We start from the raw sequence: 25422 nt of genomic DNA, 5'->3' as shown, positions 1-25422 counted from the left end.
ACTCATTAGCGAGTGAAAAATAAATGTAATTTTTACAAGTCTCGTATTTAGCAGATATTAATCATTGTTTTATTACACTTGCTTTACGATCGAAAAACGCGTAACTTTTTTCCTAATAACTCGCATTAACACTGCCAGGTCGTAAAAAAGTCGTAATATCTTTTCTACTTACTTTGGCAGAAAATAGCATAACTATTTCTTATCAGTTTTGTCTAAAAACGTTGATATGACAAAATAACCGCAGATGTATAAAAGTATTCGATTTAAACCTCGATCGATATTCACAATTTGTACACACATGTAAATGTATTGTATATATATATACAAATATACACATACATATATTCATAATGGATGTATATTAAATAAATAAAAAACAAGTATATTTTACATAAAGAAAAATAACGCATTACGTGCAACTTATCGAATTATGCCAAAAAATAAAATAAAAAGACCACAAACAAATAAAGATAAAAATATACAAAATAATATGTCAAAAAACATTTCTGCAATTGGGGCAAATGATAAAACATGAAGCTACACGTAATTGGGCAAAACATTTAGTGTAATAATTAAACAAAGCTGCAAAACAGATATAACAACGTAACAATGATGAGTTCTACGCTTGGATTATTATTTAAAATAAATAATATAGATATGCAAAATTTTAGAAATATACGGTTCAAAAATTCTCATAAACAGATGTTTATTTTTGAAAAAATCAGGGAAAGTTAAATTGAAAGCAAGACGTAAAAGATGAACATTGAATATGGATCATAACTAATTTTTAATTTTATCGAAGAATATACTTTAAATATTTGAGTTTTATATATAAAAGACGCTTTTATTATTTTAATTTTAAATTATATCTTTAGGATAGTAATATATTTATTTTCATCATTATAATATATCTAGTTTTAAGTACAATTTTATATCAGTTTCGATTACTAAAAACGCGATTACTAAAAATGTTTATTTTAAAACGTTTTCATTTGAGAAAGAGAAAATATATGAAAATCTACCCTTAGGTTTCCTAATAGATATGCAATTTTATTTTGTAAGAATACTGTCTAAACAAAGGTAGCAATATTAAGCAGTTGTCTAAAAAATATATTTCTTCAATTGCTATAGTTCAACATTTGCAATTAATAAGATATACTGTTTTTCAGTCAAGGCAGTAAAATATTACGTGCAATACTTTTTTTATATTATTCAATAGGGTTAAAAAAAGAGTCTGCTTAAAATATTATCAATTGTTTTTTATTTTTAAAAACATTGTAATATGTAGAAATAAAATAAATCAGAGAAGTTTTAAAAAAAAATCTGGCGATACAATTACCGATTTTTTTTTAAATAACGAATTACTGCATAAATTCGCCTTTAAAATAACAGTTGAAATGACTGGATAAAGTACTTATTAGCAACTGGAAATATAAAAGCTAAAAAATATTGCTTCACATGAATTAGGGAACGACTATGAGTAGAGGTGTCTGAAGGTGATTTAAAAACACAGTGGAACATTTTTAAAAACAATATTTGCAACTATTAGAATACAGTATATATTTTGTCGGACAAAACAAACAAAGTAATATTGTGTAGCTGAGCGGATATCCATTATAAGGTATTCATTAACAGTTTTAAAGAATAAAAACCAGAGCTAATTACAAAAAGTCTGGTTCTGCCCCAAATCATTGGCATTGGTTAGAAAAAGGCGTTGGATTTTAGATCCCACAAATCAAGTGGGTATATAAGCTATATATAATGACTAATTTAAAACACTATAATCAATAAATTTATTTAGAACTACCACTTGCACAAAGCGGAGTTACGCCTAATCGACAAAGATGACCCTTAGAAATTTGAGGAAAGCAGCAGATTTGCTTTGACTCAATCTTTGATACGACTTGAAGTCTACGTGATGCAGTAATACGACGAAAAAATACACGTATATGTATTAATTATTGCACAAATTGCTATAACGCATTAAAAATCGGATTACACATTCCATAGAATAACAACGTTGCCACTTATAACAGAGTGCAAATCTACTATTACACAAATGTATGACAATAAAGCCAGTAATTCATATATTAAACTCATACAATAAAAAAGAGTCTGATTCCGCTCCGAATCGTCGGCATTGGTTGGACTTTGGATGTCTAAAACAAACTGGTATATAAGCTAACTATAATCATGTATTTCAGGCACTTCAGTCAATAATTTTGCTTAACGCCTAATCGACCGAGATAACCCGAGACAAACAGCAGATTTGCTTTGATTTGATCTTCAATACAACTTGTAGTCTACATAATTGCAGTACTACGACGAAAACATAGACGTTTTAATAATTGCACAATTTTTGGAAATTTATTTAAGTAAAAATCAGAGTTCTTAATAGCATTAATCAGGAAGAGCTAAATATATTAATGCATTATAATTAAAATAATTTGTAAGATCAGAATTAATAATTTGCATTTCTTTCAGAATTATAATTATTAATTCTGATCTTACAGACATGATAAAAAACTGACTAAAATTAATTTTAGTTTTATAGCCACGACAAAAAAACATACGGATTTATGTGATATAGATAACAATTATCGAATAATAGACAATGAGTAAATAATTGATAGTATTTAGCGTGGTGTAATAGTAAATAAATTTATTAAATTATATTAAAAATATATTTTACAAATATTAATGAACTATAAAATTTGCAATTTCTTAAGGGATTATTTAATAAAGATATGCCAAAAAAAATATGCTTTAAATGACACATTTTAATTAAAAGGCTAGACAAATTAATTTATCGTTTTATATAAATAGTTAATTGAAAAGATTAACAATTTATTTTAACTATGTATGAGAAAAAATCTGTAGCTTGCAGGATGCATGGTTGATAATATAATTTATCATCAAAAGCTTTTTCTACCACTGCTGTGGTTTTATTTGAGTAATATTAATATATAATATAAAGAATTTTAAATCTATCTTTGACATTACGCTCTTTTTATAACGTATAGTCGGATTAAATGTGATTAAAAAATATTTATGTAAAGTCAACTTGAAATGTACTGTTAAATTAACTTTACTAAATATGAAGACTGTTTTTAAAAATATAAAATTCGCATGATTTAGAATATTGAACGTGTTATACATATTTTATGAATTTTCTCGAGCACGTATCTTTCCGCGTGTTAGCATGTCTCGTCAAATATTTCACTCGATCAACGTTTTACGTTCTTCAACCGAAAACTACACACGTAACTGTTTCGCGGACACGTAACGTATTTAATATACATAACTCAATATACTGAAATCGGTTTTCGATATCAGATTTTCTTCAAATATTCAGCTCCGAGCCACTAAACTTGAAACTATGTGAGAAAATATTCCAAAATTTAAATACGTATCGTGCATGATTTTCCACTCTACTTTATTAAGCTAAATTTCTTATTTAATTTATTCAGTAGTTAAATGTCGAATTATATTAATCCGTATGGTTCGAATAATAAAAACAGATTATATAACATCGCAGCCTGTGTGACGCAATCAAAGGGATCGAACCCCAAATTAATGACCGCTATCTCATTTACTTAACCGAGGTCGTATGTTTAACTGGATTTAGTAACCGTAACGTGAAATAAAGCCGTTGAGCTAAGCTAAAAAGCCATCTAATTTTTTTATTTTGTTTTGAAAGCGAGTGTGTCTACACATTACCTGTGATTTGTGATTTTTAATTTTATTTTTTATATGATGCTGTTAATAAATTCTAAAAGTGGTAATTTATCATTGTTAATAAATAAGCATGAGTTTCTATATTGTTTAGAGTTTTAATCGGAAAACTGACACAGCAGATGGTGAAGCATCAGCATCAATCAGCGAAGATTGCATCTCAATAAAATGGCTGTGATTTATATTGCGATGCGCTCGCTTCGGAAAGTCATTAAGGCGAGATGTGTTGCATAAGGCCAACGATATCGTTATAAAATAAATAATAATGTATAACATAATCATACTATTTCTACTTAAGCATTATGTTTCTGAATATTATTTTTTGCGTGATTTTGAAATCGTATATTATGCAATTTGTATTATGTTTTATTTATGTATGAAATAATGTAACAATTTCTCTATATGTATAACATGTAAAAATAAATTTTACCTAATTGAAGTTTTATTTAAACTTAATAAAAAGTTTTCAAGATTGATTGAAATAAACAATATTCATTAAATTGCGCTAAATATATTAGTTAATTAAAAAAAGCTTAGATATTAAAATATTTTTTCATTTAAAAACATTAATTTTTGTTAAAAAAATACCTTTTCAATTAATAATTTTTCAATACATGAGTTTTGTAGAATGAATGTATTAAATTTCCTATTAAGATATACTTGTAAATGTTCAAGATAGTTGAAATAAGCAATAAGTTTATTTTATAAAATAAAAAAAACCGCTTTCATATTGTTTATATTAAGTGCATACCATTCCAATTTATTGTGCCTTATACTTCTTTATGAAAACATATTTTTAAAATATTTAATTGAATAATGTATAATTCTATGAGATGCAGAATTACCAAGTGCAGTTATTGATTTTTTTTACTAAAAATACAAAAATAAAATGTGCCATTTTTCAATTTACAAAAAATGTGCCAAAGCGTATTTTAAGCGTGTTTTTGTAAATTTGAAATAATAAAGTTTTGACATAAAAAGCAACAAAGACGTGTGTATATATATATATAATAAATATTGTAATACAAATATAATATCACGTAGATTTTTTACAGAGCGTTTATTAACACAACACCACAGATATACAACAACGAACCGTATACAATATTTAATCGTCATCTTGAATTTTATCGTGAGGCAGAAATATTTTTTTTATGAATACTAATTGAGCAATGCAAGAGTGAATATATTTTTTTTAAAGAATACTTCCATTGCTATAAATTGCTATTCAATTGTAATAGCGGCGTATTTTGTAATATAAAAAAATATTCACAATATACTACAAGAAAATCTGACAATTAAAGTAATTTATCGAGTGTTACTTCTTAACTCCATTGGCTTTGTTATAATGATATAAATAAAATTTTATCGCCGAAAATTTTGCAAATTATACAGTGATTCAAACGCATTATGCATGTTCATATTATATTAATTTTCATTATTATTACGATTCGAATGGGGATTTATTTTATATTTATTGGTTTATTCACGATTATTCTTGGATATTAAGGTTTATATTATTGGAATGAGAAAATAATTTTTAATAATCATGTCCACCTGTATAAAATTAACAAGCATGCATTTATATAATAGAAGAATGATGATTGATAAAAAATAGTAAATTAAAAAAGTATATATCAAAAAAGCAAAAAACGTAAAAAACAAACAGTAAGACTAGTCAAGTACTACGTACTACTGAGAAATTAGTAAAAAATATTATTAATAATAATTATGATAAAAAACAAACATTAGGTAGGAAAACAGTTAGAGAAGCATCAAATAAATAATATTAAACGATAATAAATAACATTAGGAAATAATCTTATATATACACATATTAAATAGATGCTCAAAATAATAATAAAATAATATGTAAAAATAGAGAGCATTTTTATATCAGATCGATTGACATTCATGCATATTTCATTAAGGATAACATTTAAAAATATATATCTTATTTAAAATTTAGAAATAAAACGATTAGAAAGCATAAAGATTATGTTGTTAATGATTTAAGTTTATATATATGTACATCTATTTAATATCACAAAAACTGATTTTTTGAGCAAATATTGATTAAACTACGACAAATATACTACAAGCAAATAAGTCGCATTTCATTGCCTGTAGTTAAATAATAACTTAAATTGAAATAATTACTAAATTAACTAATATTTTAAATACTACCATATTGTAGATATCTAATATTGTACATAATTTTAAAAGATGATTTTTAATAATTGAATTGTAAATTTATAAAACTCATCTTTACATAAAATTTAAATATTTTTGTAGCATTAAAGATAACTTTATGACTACAGATCTTTAAATCATAAGCTTGAAGTTAATATATATAATTTACGGTTCATTAAATAAATCGTTCTATTTTATATTATATAATCTGTTAAGAGTATTAAAGAAGAGCTTTTAAATATTATTATATTTCTTACTTAATTGATACTATATACTATTTTTATGTATTTATATGTAATATGCCTTATGTTTTTTTCCATTTATTTCTTTATGCTTTCTATCGTTTTTTCAATATTTCGTATTCGATTGAACATATTGATCATTGGAGATCTTACCTCTCGCACTGCCTGAGGGTCCAGCTGGCGATGATCCACAGCGAGACCATGAAGACCAGTAAAACAGTCCCAGGACAGATGGTCATGAGAGTTTTGAGGACGAATCTCGTGTTGAAGTTGATCCTGTTCAAGGCACCTATACTTCTGGACGACGCGTCCGTGAACAGTTTGCTGTGCAGCAGCATCACTCTGCATATTAGATAGAGTCTCAGGAACATGGGCAGCGACAGAGCCACGTCGTAAGGGACCTGTTTAATCAAAAAATAAACGACGCAAACTATGCTTTAGATTCTTCGATATTTATCAAATCGATTCTTGCGAATGTGTGTGAGTGCTTTAGTGATATTTTTAATTTATAAGAGTCCTAATAATTGCTAAGACTGCAGTTGGTTTGAGTGAAGGTAACACAACTGGTACACGCCTTATAAGTTTGCAAATGGATAAGAGTAGTGTATAATATAATATAGTGTATATGCAAATATGCTTTTAAAATTTTAATCTATATTAACATACTGTTTACCATATCAATACTTGACATTAAATGTCTATAAGAAATACTTCAAAACTTGGAAACTGCATTGAAAGCGAAATAATAAAGTATATGTTATATAAATAACCACAAAATTTAAGATTTAAAAAAATAGTCTATGTGTGTTGTTTTACACACAATTATTAAACGGGTTTTTAATATGCTCAATATTTTATATCATGATGATTTGATTTTATTGTCAGGTTATTATTATTGTTAATATTTTTTAACACTGATTTATAATAAACATAGCTGTCGAAATTTATTTTATATTTTAAAAATAAGCATTCTGGAGTACCAAAATTTTTTCTGTCATTGTGGATAGTTTTTGATCCATTATTAATGTCAGCTAAAATTATATATGTATTAGGTAAATATAAAATTAATGTCGTTTTCTTAAAATTTAAGTTTTAGTCCGTTTAAACCCGAGTACGAATTTTGTTATATCTGTGTTGGTGAATATCTGAACTCCATATTATGATATTTAAAATAAATTGGACCGCAAAATTTACGATATCGAAATTTTTATCAAGTGAACAATTTATTCAAAATTGCAGGCTATATGAATTTCTTAAGAAATGGTAACTATGGACATTAAAAGATTGTCTAAAAAAATTTGAACGGGAAATTACGATATCAGGAATAATTCATATAACTAAACCAGTCTGATTCAACAGTGCATAGACGCATTAAGAAGATTGGGAAGGCTTGGATACAATATGTATGAATTCCATACGAATTGAGAATATGATCCGCATATCCCAAGAGCTTTTGGATCTTGAAGTTAGTCGGTTTTTTTCGATCATTTGGCAACCGAAGATGAGAAATAAGTGTTGTACGACAACAATAGCAAAACCTACCTCAATGCCCACGATCACTGAATTTTTTTTGTGTGTATGGTGGGATTGTAATGGTAAGTGCACTACGAAACTTTTAAACCTGACCAAACAATAACAGCAAGATCAACTGGATCGTTTGCACAAGGAAGTAAAAAAATAGGCCCGCATTTGTCATGAAAAGTCGAATAGTTCAACAACACGAAAATGTGCATCCCGATGTGAAAAAATTTAATTTCGATTAAATAAAGGTATTTGGTTGAATAGTTTTATCTCGTCCACTTTATTCTCCAAACCTTGCTTCATCCGACTACCATTTATTTCTACGGTGAAAAAGAGGCTATAGGAATATTTTGCGTCGAAACCTTTAACATGTTATGTTTTTTATATGGAATTAAAAAAATGACCAAGAGAGAAATTAAATTTTGCATCATAATTTTTTTTGCTTCATTAAAAAACGACATTCATTTTGGGATTACCTGATATTTATTTAAAATAAAATAACGGGGCGTTGAAAATATCTAAATAAATATATATTTTATTTGTAACACATATATTTGTATATAATTCATTAACTTGTTTTAAAATATTTAAAGAGTCGCTGGCGTTTAAGTGGTTAAATAATTCATTTTACGAAATAATAAAAATATAACACATTGCCCCTAATATTTTTAATGCCCCAAATTATAAAGTAATCAATTTCTTAAAATTAAAAATATAAAAAATAGCTTTTTGAAACGTATTAACTTTTAAATTAACGTTTATCCTAAAACTACGCGAAGCTTTATGTAAAAATATAATCACATTACTTAAAATAAAATCTTACTTCTCACCTTCTTGTTTTTATTATAGATAATATTTAAAAATAACTATGAATGAGATCTTTATTAAAAATGTACCAAAATGTAAAATATATTCTACATAAAAGTGCTAACAATTCAATGAGTATATACTGTGGTGTGCAATGCATAAGTTTAATAATTAAAAAATCCATTGAATGTTTAAAGATGCATTTTTAAAATCATCGTATTTAGATAATTGCTTAACTATATATATTATATTTTATTTGCCAGTGATTATGTTTAGACATCAATTATTTTTGTGTATTCGAATTAATTTTTCACTGAGATTGTTTATACATATAGGGAATTGGATAAAGGAACACCGTCAAAAGCACACGATTTGAAGTCTTATTTATGCGAAATAAATTGTGTACCAAAAATACTCAACATTCAATCGAATTACGACGAGAGGGTGAGTATATTATATGAAGATTGCAGTGCTATCGAATGTTTCTATTCCATATCTCAGATCTTTTGGAAGAAAAAGTACCCAACTGGGCAGAAAATCTAAGCGAATGGACAAGACGACGAGAACGCAGACATGACAAATTTAGATGTCCGAGTCGATATCTTAGCGCTTTTTCCTTTCAATTTTAGCATCGAAGCTTCTCTGGGATAAGACCGGTCCACGTTACGTTTATAGCCTCGAATGTCTTTATCTGGTATCGATTTTCTTTCAGGGTTCGTCGGTACGCCGGGGAAATCCTATGAGGACAACTTCCCACTCGGAATGACATATTCGGATAAAGCAATTTCCACCGTCGCCGACCGATCTTCGTATTTCAACTTTTTAGGAAATTACCGAGAAATTGAAAATAAGCGACGTGAGAGAAAAAGGCAAGTTTGAGTTGAAATCAAGGATTGAAAAAGTGTTGTGGTATTATTTGTGTCACGTGTGTGTATTTGATTTTAGATGATTGATAAACATACTGAGATGTACTTACGTGAAAATCCTGTGGAAGCATATATAGGTAAGCATATATATGTATATTTAAATCATACATACAAATATGTAAATGTATGGATAGATTATCAGTGCAAAATGTGAAAGTATATATATATATATATTTTGTTTATAATAAACTAATTTTCAACTGGTCAACAAAGTTACAACTGATGAAATATGTATTGGTTTTAGTTTTCAAGTCATTTTAAATATATGTATATGATGACTATAGATTGGAAGGATATCTAATTATCTTATTCAGCTAATAAAAAACAACTAAATGGATCGACTGATTTTCATTGAAAAAGTTAATGTATTATAGTGACATACAAAAAAATGGATACTAAATATTGTGTAGAAAATATGATTTAAGTTCATATTCGGAAAACTTTTTACTATTATAAGTAATTTTTATAAATTTTGGATTTTCCAAATAAAGCAAAATATCTTTTAGATTTTTTTGAAAAAAATCGCTTTTATGAAAATACTAAAAATATATTTTTATGAAATACATAAAATTCATTTTAAGATAAATTTGAGGCTCTAAATTAATAAATAAATTAATTGAAGTAGATAAGTAATTGTGCAAAAAACTATTTATTTCAGATTTATTATTGTTATAGTATTTATGTAATTAATATAGTACTGTTTTTTCTGCTATTTTTTACGTGTAACTGTATATTATTTATGTTTCTATTTATTTTGAAAACTAAAACCAATTGCAATTAATAAAACTATTTAATATATTATACAAAATTTTTTTGCCAGAGTAAAATTATTGATATGTATACATTTTCATTTTTAGCTGATCGGGATGATATATATACACTCACATATACGTACATATAGTCAATATTAAATATTTTTCTATTTTAATCTGGACCTTATAGGATGAATCACGTAAGTCATTTGGGTATTTTATCCTAAAATATATTGCTTTCTCGTCTATCTATGATATTTATTATTCGATTTGAAATGAGATAAAAATAGATGATGTGTAATAAAATAAAATGAAAATAGACTTACCGGGTTTTTCCACTAAGGTACAAATGTAATTAAATAAATTTAATACTGATAAATTAAATATAAGTTACGCTTCGTGTAAATTAAAATTGAACGCCAAAAATATTCCCATCGACTATTATTTATGAGTAAACAATATTTTTTGTTAGACGATGAGTATCTCTTTGGTTTCAAAATTATTGCTACGAAGCTATATATTTCTATATATATATGTATATATATATATATTAGAAAAATATTTATTATCGATACAGGTTCACGACATTTATATTATAATAAATATTATATCGATGCATCACAAAACATAAATATCGAACAAAAGAGATTATACGAATACTTCCTATACGAACGACACTAATAAATTATATTATTGGAGGAGTGTTCTATCACACAATATAAAAATGTATTCCGATTATTTGAAAAATGATTTGTGTTGTAGTGATTCGTCACACACCCAGTTCACAATTTATATAGTATTACATAAGAAGAAAATGCTATTTATAGAAAGAGAGAGACAATAGCTATATTTAAATAATGAATATATAGGGAATAATATAAAGCGTGCTATTTGTTTGAGTTTCGTGTAAATCTTGTATAGATGTTATAAAAACTTGTTTGTTTGTTTGTTGGAAAAGAAGATTGTGAGTTGGAAGTATCACTATAGTACCCGAGAGGGATGCAATGGTCTTCTAAGTGTTGAGCATGCTTTGTGCCAGGTATATAAATGTATGTTATATCATAATACACACATGTATATATGCTATTGTGCCGAAAATAAAACTGTCATCAAAAATATACTGCATAAAAGCTATAGGAGAAGAGTTAAACTAAAACTATATAATATCTGAAACTGACACTTGTGTTTCAAATATTTTTTTATGACATTTATATTGAAAAGTCTTATAAAATAAAGAACACGTTCAGTGTTTATTTTATTCGTCTCAGACATGTTACTGAGCCAACGATTAAATCCGTGTACAGTGCTTCTCAATCATGTGCTTCATCAATACAATTTGTGCTTGGAATTTCAAATTGAAGTGTCATAACATCTATCAACAATGATCGACGAGCATAGTTCACGAATTGATTTGCTGTATATGAAAATAAAATAGTTTATAATCAGGCAAGTATATAAAATGTGAACGGGGTGTGCCATTTTTATATAAAAATCTAGCTTGTTGTATTATTTGTAAGTACTTTTAAATTAATACCAATGTACATATATAAAAAATCGAAGAGTATCAGAAAACCTACGAGAGGAACCACTATGTATATATATATATTATATAATAATAAGTACACATCCAAACGAAATTACATACACGCACACGCACACCGATATGGGCAAACACATGCATACACCGAGTCTACAATTTTTGATTTGGAAAATTTTGATACAGACCTGAATTTGCTTATACGTGGTTCCCTACAGAAAGAGGGAAAATGCGAATGAATACTTTTTGCTCTTTTCAAATTCATTTTTTCATCAACGAATGATATTTTTTAGAGCTTGTGATGCTTGTGTCCTTGTGAAATTTATTGTCTATCTTTAAATTTTCTATTTTAATGAATATAATTAAAATAAATTTATTTTAAATTAAAAATGACTGAATGGAAAAAAACACTAGGATATTTTTGTATGAAAAATCGATAGTCAAATTTATATTACTTTCTAAAGTAATTTTTTGAGATAATCATTTTTTTATTTCAATGAAAACGATCACAAGCTCTTAAGTATGAATATTATTACATAAACAAAAATTATAAACCACACAAATTCCAATGAAATTTAAACTATAATGACATAATAATTAAATGAACGCAATATAATATCAAATATAATACCTATTATATAATTAAAAGATTATTATTATTTATTATACAGTTGATCCATTACGAAGTTTTAGGAAAATGTATCGAAATGATTTGCGACATTGAGAGTACCAATTATCACTATATATATATAAAATAAATGTTTATATTCAGTTAGTTGGTTTGGGTTGCTTTATTCGTGGTATATCTTTTAATATGTATTATAATATAATAAACAAATATTATTTTTCAAGAAGATATCTGTCTATGATTTGTTCCATTGTTAGACCTAAGGATTTTAATACCGGTTTACTAAATAATGAAATATTGATATTAACTAAACATAAGTATTTTGCTATTTATATTATAATATAATATTTTTGTATTACGAAAATATTAAAAGAATTTTCAATATAAAATTATTAAAAACTGATATGATTGAAGTTATGCTTTGTAGACAATGTACTGTATTCAGAATGTATTCATACTCAAATAATCGAGCTTTTTAATAAATGCCGAATGAATTATATAAATTAGTAATCTACATATATGCTGAATGTTAGACGGATTTACTTCCATTTAGGTAATATTTTTTCACGAAATATCTACGCGTGGTCTTACTGAGCTCAGAAATAAGTGTTTTGGTTGTGCATTTTAAAATAAAGAAGTAAAATTAGATAATTGAATACGGCACCACTAATAAAATCTATAGGCGCTTCAAACCCCTACGCAATTTTTATACTTTAAATGTTATTCTAACAAATATTTAAATAAACGAAAAGAAAAAGCAAAATTCTTAAAAGTCGGGCACTCACAGAATTTTAACAGAAATGGAAAAGAGATCAAATGACTACGCAATTGCGTTATCTTATAGTACATCCCTTCCAAAACATTATTTATCCAGAAAAGATGTGCGCTAGACAATACATTCTACCCTGCGCACAATACTATTGTTCTTCTACCCTTTGGTTACTGATCGCAACTTTTAATTTAAGGCGTAAACACATTTCGTAGGTGTGTCCAAGAAGCGATGCAATTAGCCCGCAAACAGTCTCATCTGCAATTCACCAGAGCCGTTTCGAAATAGAAATATAAACGATGTGCATTTGGTCACAGACGAAGAAATACGTCGAGAGATGCCACGGAGTCAAAACAGCAGAGCCTAGCCAGGAAACATTAAACACATCATCACAAGAACACATTAGAAGCTTCTCCATGAAATTACAGCCAACAATAATACAACTCGAAACACCAGCAAAAAATTTCCGATTTGCAAGACGTGCCATTTTAAATTCACCACTCAATAGCGGCATCTACATATATTTTTATAAAGCAAACTATTATTAGATTTTCCAGCGCCTATTTGGCTGCAAAGTCACACAACTTCGACTTTAAAACCCGAAAAAGCCATTGCAATTCGCCTTTAAGGAATGAGTTTTCAAAATTTGTGCGTTAGGAAATATTTGAGGTGAATTTGCAACATATGTTTTTATTCAACTATGTTGACCGTTTACTACTCGGAACTAAATTAAAATAACTTTATAAAAAATATGGAAGAAATTTTGAACAGACATACATTTTTGCGAGGTTTTCCGCAAACCTCCTCCATCTGCCAAAAATATCAACGGTTTTGAGCCATCAATCAGATTAAAAGGTGTATTTTTTGGTGAAAAGCAATTAATTTGCGCATATCAGGCTATTTACCAAGCTTTCGTCCTTAGCCGGCTGACCCCGTTATTTTAAGACTCCACTCACAAATGGCCCGGCATCGAGATTTTGACTTAAGCTGATCGGGTGCACATTTAAGGAAGTCTCCGGAGAGATGCCCTCATTGCCACCCTAAAAAACTACAGCTTTTAATCTGCGAAAAACTAAACACAGCCGACAACAACATGCCGAGTATGACAGAGGTATGACCTTGTAGCCAAAATAGATGCCGGAAAATTTAAGAAGAGTTTATTTTTATAAACATATATTGAGAAATGTAGATGCCTTTATTTGGCGATGGAGTTAATATGGCAGGTCTTAGAAGTCGGAGAGTAGGCTGGCGTGTCGAGTTGTATTATTATCGACTGTGATTTTGGCAAAATGACAATTGCGTCATTTTTTTGATACACTCAAGAAAAGATTATACATAGAAATGGTCTAAATGTCCATTCCGGTGATCGGTAAACAAAGGACAGAATAACTTTAATATTATGCGCAAGATGGAATTTATTACCTAGCGCGTGTTCTTCCAAACTGACAGTACTTATTGGTGATTAAGATTTCAGGACGAATGTGTTATAAAGTGAACCGTGCAATATTTTAATTATTAACGCATTTGTTTGGTCACAAGATCTCTTTTCCATTGTTGTGAATACGGTAAGGGGCCAAGCTTTTAATATTTCTGCTTTCTCAAATGGTAATTAGAACGATCTCTAAATTATATTATTTGGATTGTTGAAACACATACATAAGTATATCTAATTTTAAATTAAATACATGTTTGTATGAAATACGCACAATAATTAATGTATAAAATACGCACATGACTATTAAATATTATTAAAGACTCAGTATAAGATAAATATAAGGTTAAGGTGCTGATATAAAAAAAAAGGTTTCTTAATTTTTACGATATTTAAATTAATATAGAACGTATTTAAACTAATATAATATATATCTTATATTAAGGAAAATATTTATTGTATGTTAAAAGTTGTAGTTTAAAAATAAAATAATAAATAGTTATAACTATTGAATGTGAAAACCAAAGCATGTGCTTATATTATTTATGAATTATCCGTTAGTGATTTTTTGCCTTTAAAATTCACCACTATTTATAAATCATAAAATATGAATATAATAAAGCAACAAAACAAGTCAAGTGATGAAAACATTCGTGTCAATATAAACGACTATATTGGATACTAAGACGTGTTTTATAAAATACCTTATATTTAAAAAGGTTTGGCCCTAGAATAGTTACAATTTTACAAAATATTATTTGCACCTAACCATTTTTAATATGTTGTGATTATTTATTACAAATATTTTTTTTTTAATATAAACTTCTAAATGGATCAACCTTTGATTAGTTCGATTCGATTATTAATTAATATATAGGGATATTTATATTATAATAGTAAAACCTGAAAATGTTGTAATAGTCATTAGGAACATTAATCATGTAATATACACGCCTTTGGTAATGCATATAGAATGAGCACAAAGCTCGTCACGTAATTAATAAAAAAATAGGATAATACGTTATCATGCGATAACTGCGTATCGTCATTAACGATTTAATAACCGTAGTGCTTAACTTGACACAAAATTAATTTGTGAAAATGATTAATTATGTTTCATATCGGAGTGTAACGAAAATTCGGAAATTAAAATATTATGTCTTAATAAAACGTGTTACGTTATGTACGTGTTGTATTAATATAATCATATAATATAGAAAATGTATAGCTAGGTATTGGCCGTCGTAAAAATAATCAACTTAATATAAGTATGTACATAGTAAAATATTATCGTTAGATTAATATTATACAAATTGATCTTACTTGTAGCTCGACGCTGGTAATGCCCTGAGTTTTATTAGCTAATTTCGTTATCCATTTAAAGTAGTACTGTCCCGGTATAGGGTGAACAGCACATATCGCCAACTCTATGCCTATCTGAGATATCCTCTGCCAAGTCATTGCTATTCTCCAGTCGTCAGCGCAGTTGTCGATCATGAATAACTGAAATAAAAAAATAAAAATATATATTTATTATTATTATAGTAATACTTGATACAATATTGCATAGACTAGAATTAACAAGAACAATTTCGTCAAGTTTCCGAAAACTATGCGAGAGTCACGAAAGGGTTTCGTGTCCTAGTTCAGGGCCGTCTGGAGGGTACAGATTAATTAAGTGACACCGCACCATCACAAAGAGCGCCAGCCATGTTGACAAACTGTACTTCCTGTATATTGTATAATAGATTCTACTGTGTCTCATAGCGATAAAGACCCTTTGTCTGGAGCAAGACCTCCATTGTGCAAAATATAAAATATGGCGAGAAAGCATTTTTAAATTCTATAGTAATGCACATTGCATTTTTCCATTACAGTCATTCTGGTACCGTTGCTATTAAATACATTTATATCACGATTTTTTAAATTCACTGTACATATTGTTATTAAAAAAATAATATATCTACATTAATATTTATCAGTTTTTCACAATCTTGAAACTTTGTCTTATTAAAATATTCGATATATATTTGTAATTATAGTTTAATACACATAGATATTTTATATTTAAATTGATATATAATTATTATATTACTAAAAATAATCAATAAAACAATCTTACTCAATATTGCAGTGATTGAGAATTTCAAGAGATTACACATAGTATAGAGTCGATATTTGATAATTCATGGAAACTATGGGTATAATTTGGGCCACCACTCAAAATCGCCATGTTTAAGGTACTCAATTATTCGAATATTGAATAAAAAACAAACGAAGAATTTGATAATTTGAATATATTCGTAATTTTTTTCTTTTTTAATTAATAATTAATTACTTATACAATCGTTTAAATTTTTTTTATAAAATAAACATGGCCTAAAGCTGTGCAAATAACTGATCAGTGAGAGTTTCAAAAGATAAATGCTAAATTTATTATTACATACTTTTTGATCATGGACGTCATTTCAGCTTTTTTAAATCGGAATTAAGATCAGATTAATTCAGCAAAATTTTTGTATCATTTTAAATACATATGAGCTTATAGTGATTAGAACGAATATGATATATTTAAGGATCGGATATGTATCGGTGTTTGTTTTGTGCATATTTGCATATTTTTTAAATAATTAGAAATAAATTATCCGCGATCGAATTATTATACTGAATGAAATAAAATGTTTTTAATTTGAAACAACAATTAAAAAACGTGGCAAGAACAAAAATTTGTAGCGCACACCTGTTTTTGAGATAAGCGTTAAACGATAATAAGAGATGGGTCTGTTTAACATTTTATTTCGTTCAACGAATAAATTCTGCGAATTTAATTTTTAGTAGTCACCGTCAATAAACATTATATTTACAGATGTTTTTTAAAGGCGTAAAAGTACTTTTTTGTCTCGTACAAAATATATGGGGCATAAAAGACCATGGATTTTGGAGCGGCACTAGTCACTCGGGTATATACAAAGTGTGTCATTATAAGATATTTTAAAAATTCTTTCGAGATAGTACAATAAAATATTTTACGAATATTTGAGCAATTATTCAAATATTTATATAGTTAAAAATCAGGAAAATAATTCGAATAACTGAATATTCGATTAAAGCCTTAGTTGTGTTGTAGTATTTTGTTGTTATAACAGTAATACATACAAATAGATTTTTTGTTTCTGTTGTTTTTAATTCAAAACAGGTTTAAAATATTTTGTGGATTGACACGGTACAAAAAAACAAAGAATGCGGTCTTTTAACCCAGCCTAGACGAAGCGGGGGACGTTGGTACCCCATTTTTTTATACTAATATTATTTGTGCTTAATGTAAATCTGTAATACAATGATACAAATATGTTGTAATGGTTTTTAGTAAATTCTGGCAACATATAATAACTCACTATTGTTTTTTATGGTGAAATGTAACTTATGACAAATTTGTGTATAAGATAAGGTATAGCATAAAAACTTTTGTTCCGTTCGTACATACGGTACAAAATTACAGTAAGTGAGTATAAATTGATTTGATCTAGCGACTAAAGAATACAATTTGATTTATAGAACAAGCTTGAAATTTACGTCTTCTTGAAATTACCAACCAGTGTTCTTTTATCGTTACAATTTTCTTCTTTACTCTTTGGTATATTCAGGTTAACAAAAATAGGGGGTTTCAATTACTTGCAAAATTAATTTAGGTGTAATTTAACGACCATTTAAACAAATGAAAAAAATACCAATTTGTTAAAGTAAGGCCTAATAATGGAAGAGAGATTTCGCAACTAAGCAATTGTTAATATTTTACAGACTACCAATGAGAACATCGGTACGAAACAGTCAATCAATTGTAAGTATCTATTAGTACCGGAAAATCTACCATTTGTGTAAAAATGATGCGCGATATTTAACGATAGTTGAAAGTGGCATTCTGTTAGTTTCACTTTTAAGGCATAAAAAATTTCATCAGTGTGTCCAAGAAGCGATGCAATTGGCTCACTATTATCCTCAACCAGAGCTGTCTCAAACCAGCAATTGAATATATATTACACTTGATCATAGAAGGGCAGACAAGCAGATAAAGACGCTCGACCAGAAACGTACCAGGAGTCGTCAAGGTGTCACACAAACTTGAAAAGCAGATATTTTTACTTCGACCGTCCAATCTGATTCAGCCAAGCAGTGCAACTCAATCTCCAATACCACTTCAGTTTTTATGAAATAATAATTAATATTCTTCACACTAAGCCATTTTTAACTGTTAATGCTGCCTTTCATGATTGTAGATGTGTTTTTTTATTTAGCACCAGAAGCATAAATTTAAAATAATAAAAAAATCCTCTCATATAACTCATAACATCTGTATGCAAAGCTGGGAGTGATGATATCGCAGCAATAAAAGTTGTACCATGAAGAAAAAGGTGTATAGTTATTTTATGGCCTATTTCGTCTTAACGGCCGAATAAAACGCATATCTCATTTTTATAAGCGAAAGGATATTGGATGGTGCATAGGTCGAGGGTGTTAATTTTTAACGAAGATTTGCCTTACAATTTCTAAAGATTATGGTAGGCTTTTGGCGGTGTCGTTTAAGTCTTTGAGTGCTTTTTATTGAAATTTTGTCATATGTACATTTTGCCGATGTGGGATGTAATAATATTTTAATGGTATTTATATGAGCGATATTCGAAGGTGTGCTGTGAATTTGTGTCGTAAATCAGGTTTTATTAAAAAATGCTATATTAATAATTTACAATAAAAAAATGGTAAATAAATATTGACAGAATATATCTAAAATTTTAAAATTTTAAAAGAACATATTTTCTGTTTAATTAAATCAATTATCCAGGATTAAAGAAAACAGAAAAAAACTATATTATAATATTTAAGGATATTTTGTTGTATTAATTTCATATAGATTTTTTTTTCTTTGTCAGTTTTATAACTAAACATATAGTGTAATACAATTATTGAAACTTTCTTGTGTTAACATTTTTTATAAATACAAATTTAATAAATATTATATACAAATTTAGGTTTCTATTAATGTAAAAAACTCTTTGAAAAACATCCTAATGAAGCGGAAAGTAGGAATTGAAGTTAATGAGCTATTCGTGAATTTGTGACGGTAAAAATAGTTGTATATTATAATATTTAGGTGTGTACATTTATTTGCAACATACATAAAATAAAATTTCTCTCCTATATATTTAAACGAAACAATTTTACTAGAAGAGAAAATTATTTATATAGAGTAAGTTAATGTTTCTATAATCTAATTTAATATTGCTATTATAATATCCTATATATTAGCAATTACACTAACTAAAATGTATTTTAGCATATATTATATAATATAATAGTTTGCATTTAATATATTAAATGTATCTAGGACGTTGAGCTCGAATAGCACTTATATGTGTTATTGGATTATTGCTTTGGTTGTATATTGTGCATAAATCTACGCCATAAAAGCCATTTAGAATAGTTTATATATGTATGAATAATGCTCTTCGTACGGAAGCTAGTGAATCACTATGAACATATAAAATAGTACACATAAAAAAGTTGAAAATGATTTATTTTTATTAACGAACGGTAGTTAAAATTATATAAAGTGAAGATTTTGATTATAGTAATCGTAATATTCTTTCCTATTATACATATCCTTTGTATATGTATGACCATTAAAACCTCGTGTTTAACCCAATTGGGGTTTAAGATAAAAGGTTTTCGTGTATTTTTCGACGCGATATGTAAATTTTAGTCGCATTAAAAAGTTAATTAAGAGTAAAAAAACGTTTCTTTACTAAATAAACTATTTTTTCATTATGTAATATACTATAACAATTTGTATGGATATTATGTAAGGTACAAATAATATTTCAGCATGTTAGTTAAGTTCAACTGTGTTTGAGATTTTATAAAAGCTGATAATTTAAAGAAAAAAATTAAGGAGTAATTGGCTAAATTTTAAATAAATTACACGTTAATGTCAGGACCACCTATATTCGAAAGACTTGCTAAAAAGATCTTATAAAAGTAATTATTTGTATTTTTGGGTCTTATAAGAATCGATGTTTTATTATTGTCAACGTAAACGATATTGCGTATCAATTAATGGTTCATTAACGGTTTTAAAGCACTTGCATAAAAAATATAAACTTTTTTGAACAAGTGCACTAAAAGGTCGCATTCATTGCAATTATGTACTAAATTTTAATGATAAAAAACTACCATTTCACAGATGTACGTAAATGGACATTATTTGCAAATGGACACCCTGTCTATGCAAAAAATCCTATCGACCAATATTTCGGCGCAAATTTTTAAAATTTAATATAACATGTTCAATATTTTTGTATTTTAGTATATGCACATAAAATAAATACATTTGCTATATACGGTATCTAACAGTTCCCAGTAATTTTGTTATGTAACAGAGAAATGACCGCGCCTTTTTTCATGATAGGGATGGCTGGCGAAGTTCACGGAATATGCTTGGAAATTAAATCGGTAAGTAAGTAAGTATGTCTCAATAGTTATTTTTATACAAAAAACGTATTAAAAAAAAGCTACATTTAAATTAATATAATTTGTAATTAAAATATTAAATATATCAAAACGGATGCATTTAATTTTCTTAAGCAATAAATACAGTGCATCATGCGAGCGGTTCTCAGATTATTTTTTCGGGCAATTAATTAAAATAATAGTAATAATAATGTCAATACTAGTAATAATTGACTGTTTTTTCTCGATAATACCGGTATTTAGCGGGTGTACTAAAGTGGTCTATGTATATGAAGTATTCTCTTATTGTTATTAAGAATCCAGAAAATAAGCACATTTTATAACACAAGCAAAAAAGTCCTTTTATAATATTATTTTACTTTATGAAGTGTATAATTTTTTACTTCACCTGACCATTATGGGTTTGTTTATATGCATAGTTTAAATTTATATTATTTTTTTATAAAATAGTATTATTTAAAGAAAATACCGTAGGTTTATTTAGTCCCGCAAGAAAAAATATTTTTTTTAGCACGTTTAATGAATTGATATATTTTTGCAGCACTAACAGATAAAAAGATATCGATAATTTAATAAAAATATTGAATAAGTCTCTTGGATATATTTAATTTATTTAAAAGGCATATCGTGTCAATATATAATGGATGAGAAATTGACACTCAAATAGCAGTTTATCCCAAATAGTCGTTTATTATTTGAGCGATTTCTTCCGGCATCTAAAAAACACGAAGGAAAACTTTCAATATTCCATATTTCACACTACTTTTACGACGATGCGTATTGTTCTATGGTCGATAAAACGAATTTTTTTAGCGATAAACGCGTATAGAGGACAAACTGGAATTTACGACCGAAACTTCCATGTCAAAGGACACTGACATATTTTTTTATGGAAAAAAGAAGAGACAGCCTCGTGAAAAAATCACCGTCGACGTTGCCGGCCAATCGTAAATTTGAAAAGCAAAACGAATCGCAGTGCCGTGCTGCGGTTAAATGAGTCGTTTCGCTAATTAATTGTTTTTATGTGAGTAAAAATGATTTGTACGCCTATTATAGACGAAATTTCTCCAATAAAGCGCCAAAGTGCCGGTTGTAAATTCAAACAATTTCGGACGAGCGCTGAGAAATATTGTTAAAAATAAAATCGAAATGCCCTAACGAATATAAAAAAACAATCGGATTTTATTGAACAAATAAAAAGTTATATTAGATTTATTTTAATTGTAGTTTGATGTAATTTTTACACTGAAATTAAAAAAAAAAAGATAATTAAAAAACAACGAGGTACCTTTTGATATTTAATGATACAGTAAAGCTTCGAGTATTTTGAGATACTAGATTTAAAAAAATTTGATTTGATATACGAGCACAAAAATGTATTGTTAAATAAAAAACTTTATTTCTTATTAAACTTACATATTTTAAAATAAATTTTAAAAGAACACAGCATTTTAATTGGTCATATGTATTTAATTTAATAAATAAATGGTATTTAAAATTAATAAAATAAAATATAATACTTGATTCAATATTTAACAAAATAAAAAACAATGTCATTGAAACGACAAAACTAAAATAATAGTAAAAATAAACGAGTAAACCATGAGCCGTGATAGACTGTTTTTATTTGTCTGTGTTTGATATATTGCTTTTGAGACTCTATAATTTACAAATAATCGTATTGATGTATATTTTTGTGATATATAAACCAAAAGTAATAGACATGTGGATATAAATTATAGACGTCACATATGTATACTACTACAATATATTCTGTTGGACATTGATTTGGAGAATTGGTATATCAATTCGAGTATATTGAATTTGCCATTTAAATTTTAAACTCTACACCGGTGAAAAGTAATATATTTAGTGCAAAAAAGTGTATCTCTGTATATATATTTTTTTGTAATAGTTAATTTTAAATTGTATTACACATAATGTACATATAATAATATTAATTAATAATTAAATTATATTGTGTGGGTTTCAATTACCCGCACAATTTAAACGACAATTTCAAAGAAATATACAGAGAAACAAACAATCAAATGTAACAATGAAAGAGAGATCTTGTGACTATACATTTGCGTACATTATATAAATAAATAATATCACATCACTCACAAGTACCGCTAAAATACTACTTTTTGTTAGGAAAGGACGCTTGCTAGCTAGATAATACATTTTACTCTGCATTCATCATTAACAAGTTACCTTCAAATTAATTTCTTAAAAGTATTTTTGATTAGATTACAATAAAAGTTTTCTTGTTATTTTTTACAAATAGTGGTTTTAAACATAATATTTATATAGCATAAGTTTTATATAGCAATAAGTTTTAGAACAGATTTAATTTTAATTAAGTATTATCATTTATATTTTTGGTATGCTTTTTAAAATAAAGTTAAAGTGTGCAGTTAAAAATACAATAATATGAGCTTTATTTATCGTTTTTTATATTTGCTGTATCATCAACTAAGAAAATAATGATCAAAGTCAGAAGGAAGGTCAAATGGTTGTACTAAAATAATTAAATATACGTCGTCATTACGAGACTATGCACTCGATATTCACAACTTAACAACAATAGGTGGGAACAGTTGCTAGAAGTGTTAGGCACATTGCGTGTAACATCAATAGACAATTCAATAACTAACCAAATGATTCAGAAAAATTTTCTTCGATTTCACCCAGTAGTTCCCAAACATATATGAATCGGTGCCTTTGCTAAAAATCCAGGATTTCCCAAAACGCGCTAGGTCAAATTAAAACAAGTGCACTTTGCGAAGTAGCGAATATTCATAGGTTAGGTAAAATAGAGGCTTATTAAAACAGTTAGTCACTAAGTGAGTTATTGGTTTGCACTACATTGAATTAAATAGAAATTATATACATCTCAGGGCGTGCCTTGACTTAATTTACCATACAGAAATTTGATGGCTTAGTAATGGTGAAGTTTTATTTATATATTTTGCGCTTTGAGGAGCGATTGAATTTTTTCCAGACGAAAAATCCTCATTTGCTGCAAATATCATGGGATTTCTTATCAAATCTAACTTAAAATTAAAGCCTAAAAGCCTTCTTAGGTATGTTTGTATTAATGTTCATTTTATTGTAGAAGTAAAATATGCTTGATAGGCGATAAACTACAGGGTATTTGAGGAACAACGTATTAATTTGTAAAATCAATTAAAGCAAATATTCATATTAATGTATTTATATCTTTCAGTATTTATTTATGACTTGTATTTGCGCTTTCTTTATAACGAAGCGAATGAAATAGAAAACTTGGCAAATGACTTACAAAACAAGCTGTACATAATTTATCTTTCAAAGGAAACAAGATCAACCTTTTAATTAACTTTTTAATGACTTACAAAACTCGATATATCACAACTAAAACTCTATTTCATCTAACAGTAGCACATAAAAACAATGATAAACTAAAGATTAAGAGTCAATCTTTCGCAATGAGCTCGATTGTATCTTTACTCTCGTTCTAATGTAGCAAGTCAATTTGACAAAAACGCTGAAACATCGTATACATAATACAGTAAAGCAATAGTTTCGTCGAGATTATTGCGATTCGTTGTATACAGAGTTCTGAAATTGCTTTTGCGAATCGTCGACTATAAAGTATCCCTGTTGTATATTTCGATAAATCTGGTTATAAAATTATTGCTTGCAAGAAGCACAACGTAATAATTAAACCATTGAGAGTTTTGTCATAAAAGATCTCTTTGATACACAAGATTACGTCAGAGTGCACTCTATCGGAGAGGCGAATCCAATTATGAAAGTACTCGGGATAAAAACTATCTTCCGGATGATATTAATGCACATTCACCATTTTCATACCCGGGAACGAAACGAGAGTGGGATGGTATTAAAAAAGTTGCCGAAACTTTACCACTTCGAATGAACAAGAAAGGTATAATTATCCTTCGGTATGAATATGTAACAGTGTCAGTATGAATAATTCATGGGCGTAAGTTATATGCATTTCAGACGTTATTTATAGTTAGTATTTTTGTAACTCACCTGCACTTCCAAGGCATGGTAGGCCACTATCAGGCCGAGAAGGATGACTGTTGATACGGAAATGAGGGTCTTGAGCGCCGTCGAGTAGAAGGACGCCTACAACAACAGATAAACATGGTATGTATAAAAAATTTGCCTCGTAAACTTCGCTCGTATGTTTTGTGTATGAAAGCGCACGTAAGAAACGCTAAGGACGTAAACGCTTTCATGCTGTGTTTTTACGATGTACATATTAAATATTTTTGACGTACTACGAACGTGCTGCAACTTGAACTAGATATAAAAATAAATAGACATTAAAACATATAGTTTGT

General features: G+C 27.7%; 1 protein-coding gene across 10 annotated transcripts in view; it reads right to left on the bottom strand.

Annotated features, from left to right (window-relative positions):
* Positions 1 to 25422, bottom strand: part of SK (small conductance calcium-activated potassium channel) — a 378167-nt gene that overhangs the window by 43680 nt on the left and 309065 nt on the right. For all 10 annotated transcript variants that reach the window (XM_088181656.1, XM_088181659.1, XM_088181661.1 and 7 more), the window contains 3 exons: positions 25109 to 25204; positions 15866 to 16045; positions 6324 to 6571 (listed from right to left, as the gene is read on the bottom strand). In XM_088181656.1, coding sequence (XP_088037782.1) covers positions 6324 to 6571; positions 15866 to 16045; positions 25109 to 25204 — 524 coding nt within the window. The remainder of the gene's footprint in view (positions 1 to 6323; positions 6572 to 15865; positions 16046 to 25108; positions 25205 to 25422) is intronic.

Source organism: Plectrocnemia conspersa, unplaced genomic scaffold (genome assembly GCF_051122295.1).
Source record: "Plectrocnemia conspersa isolate PC_06_02 unplaced genomic scaffold, ASM5112229v1 ptg000002l, whole genome shotgun sequence".
Lineage (NCBI taxonomy): Eukaryota > Metazoa > Arthropoda > Insecta > Trichoptera > Polycentropodidae > Plectrocnemia > Plectrocnemia conspersa.
Note: the sequence above shows the minus strand (reverse complement) of the source record. Positions and strands in the feature narration are given on the sequence as shown.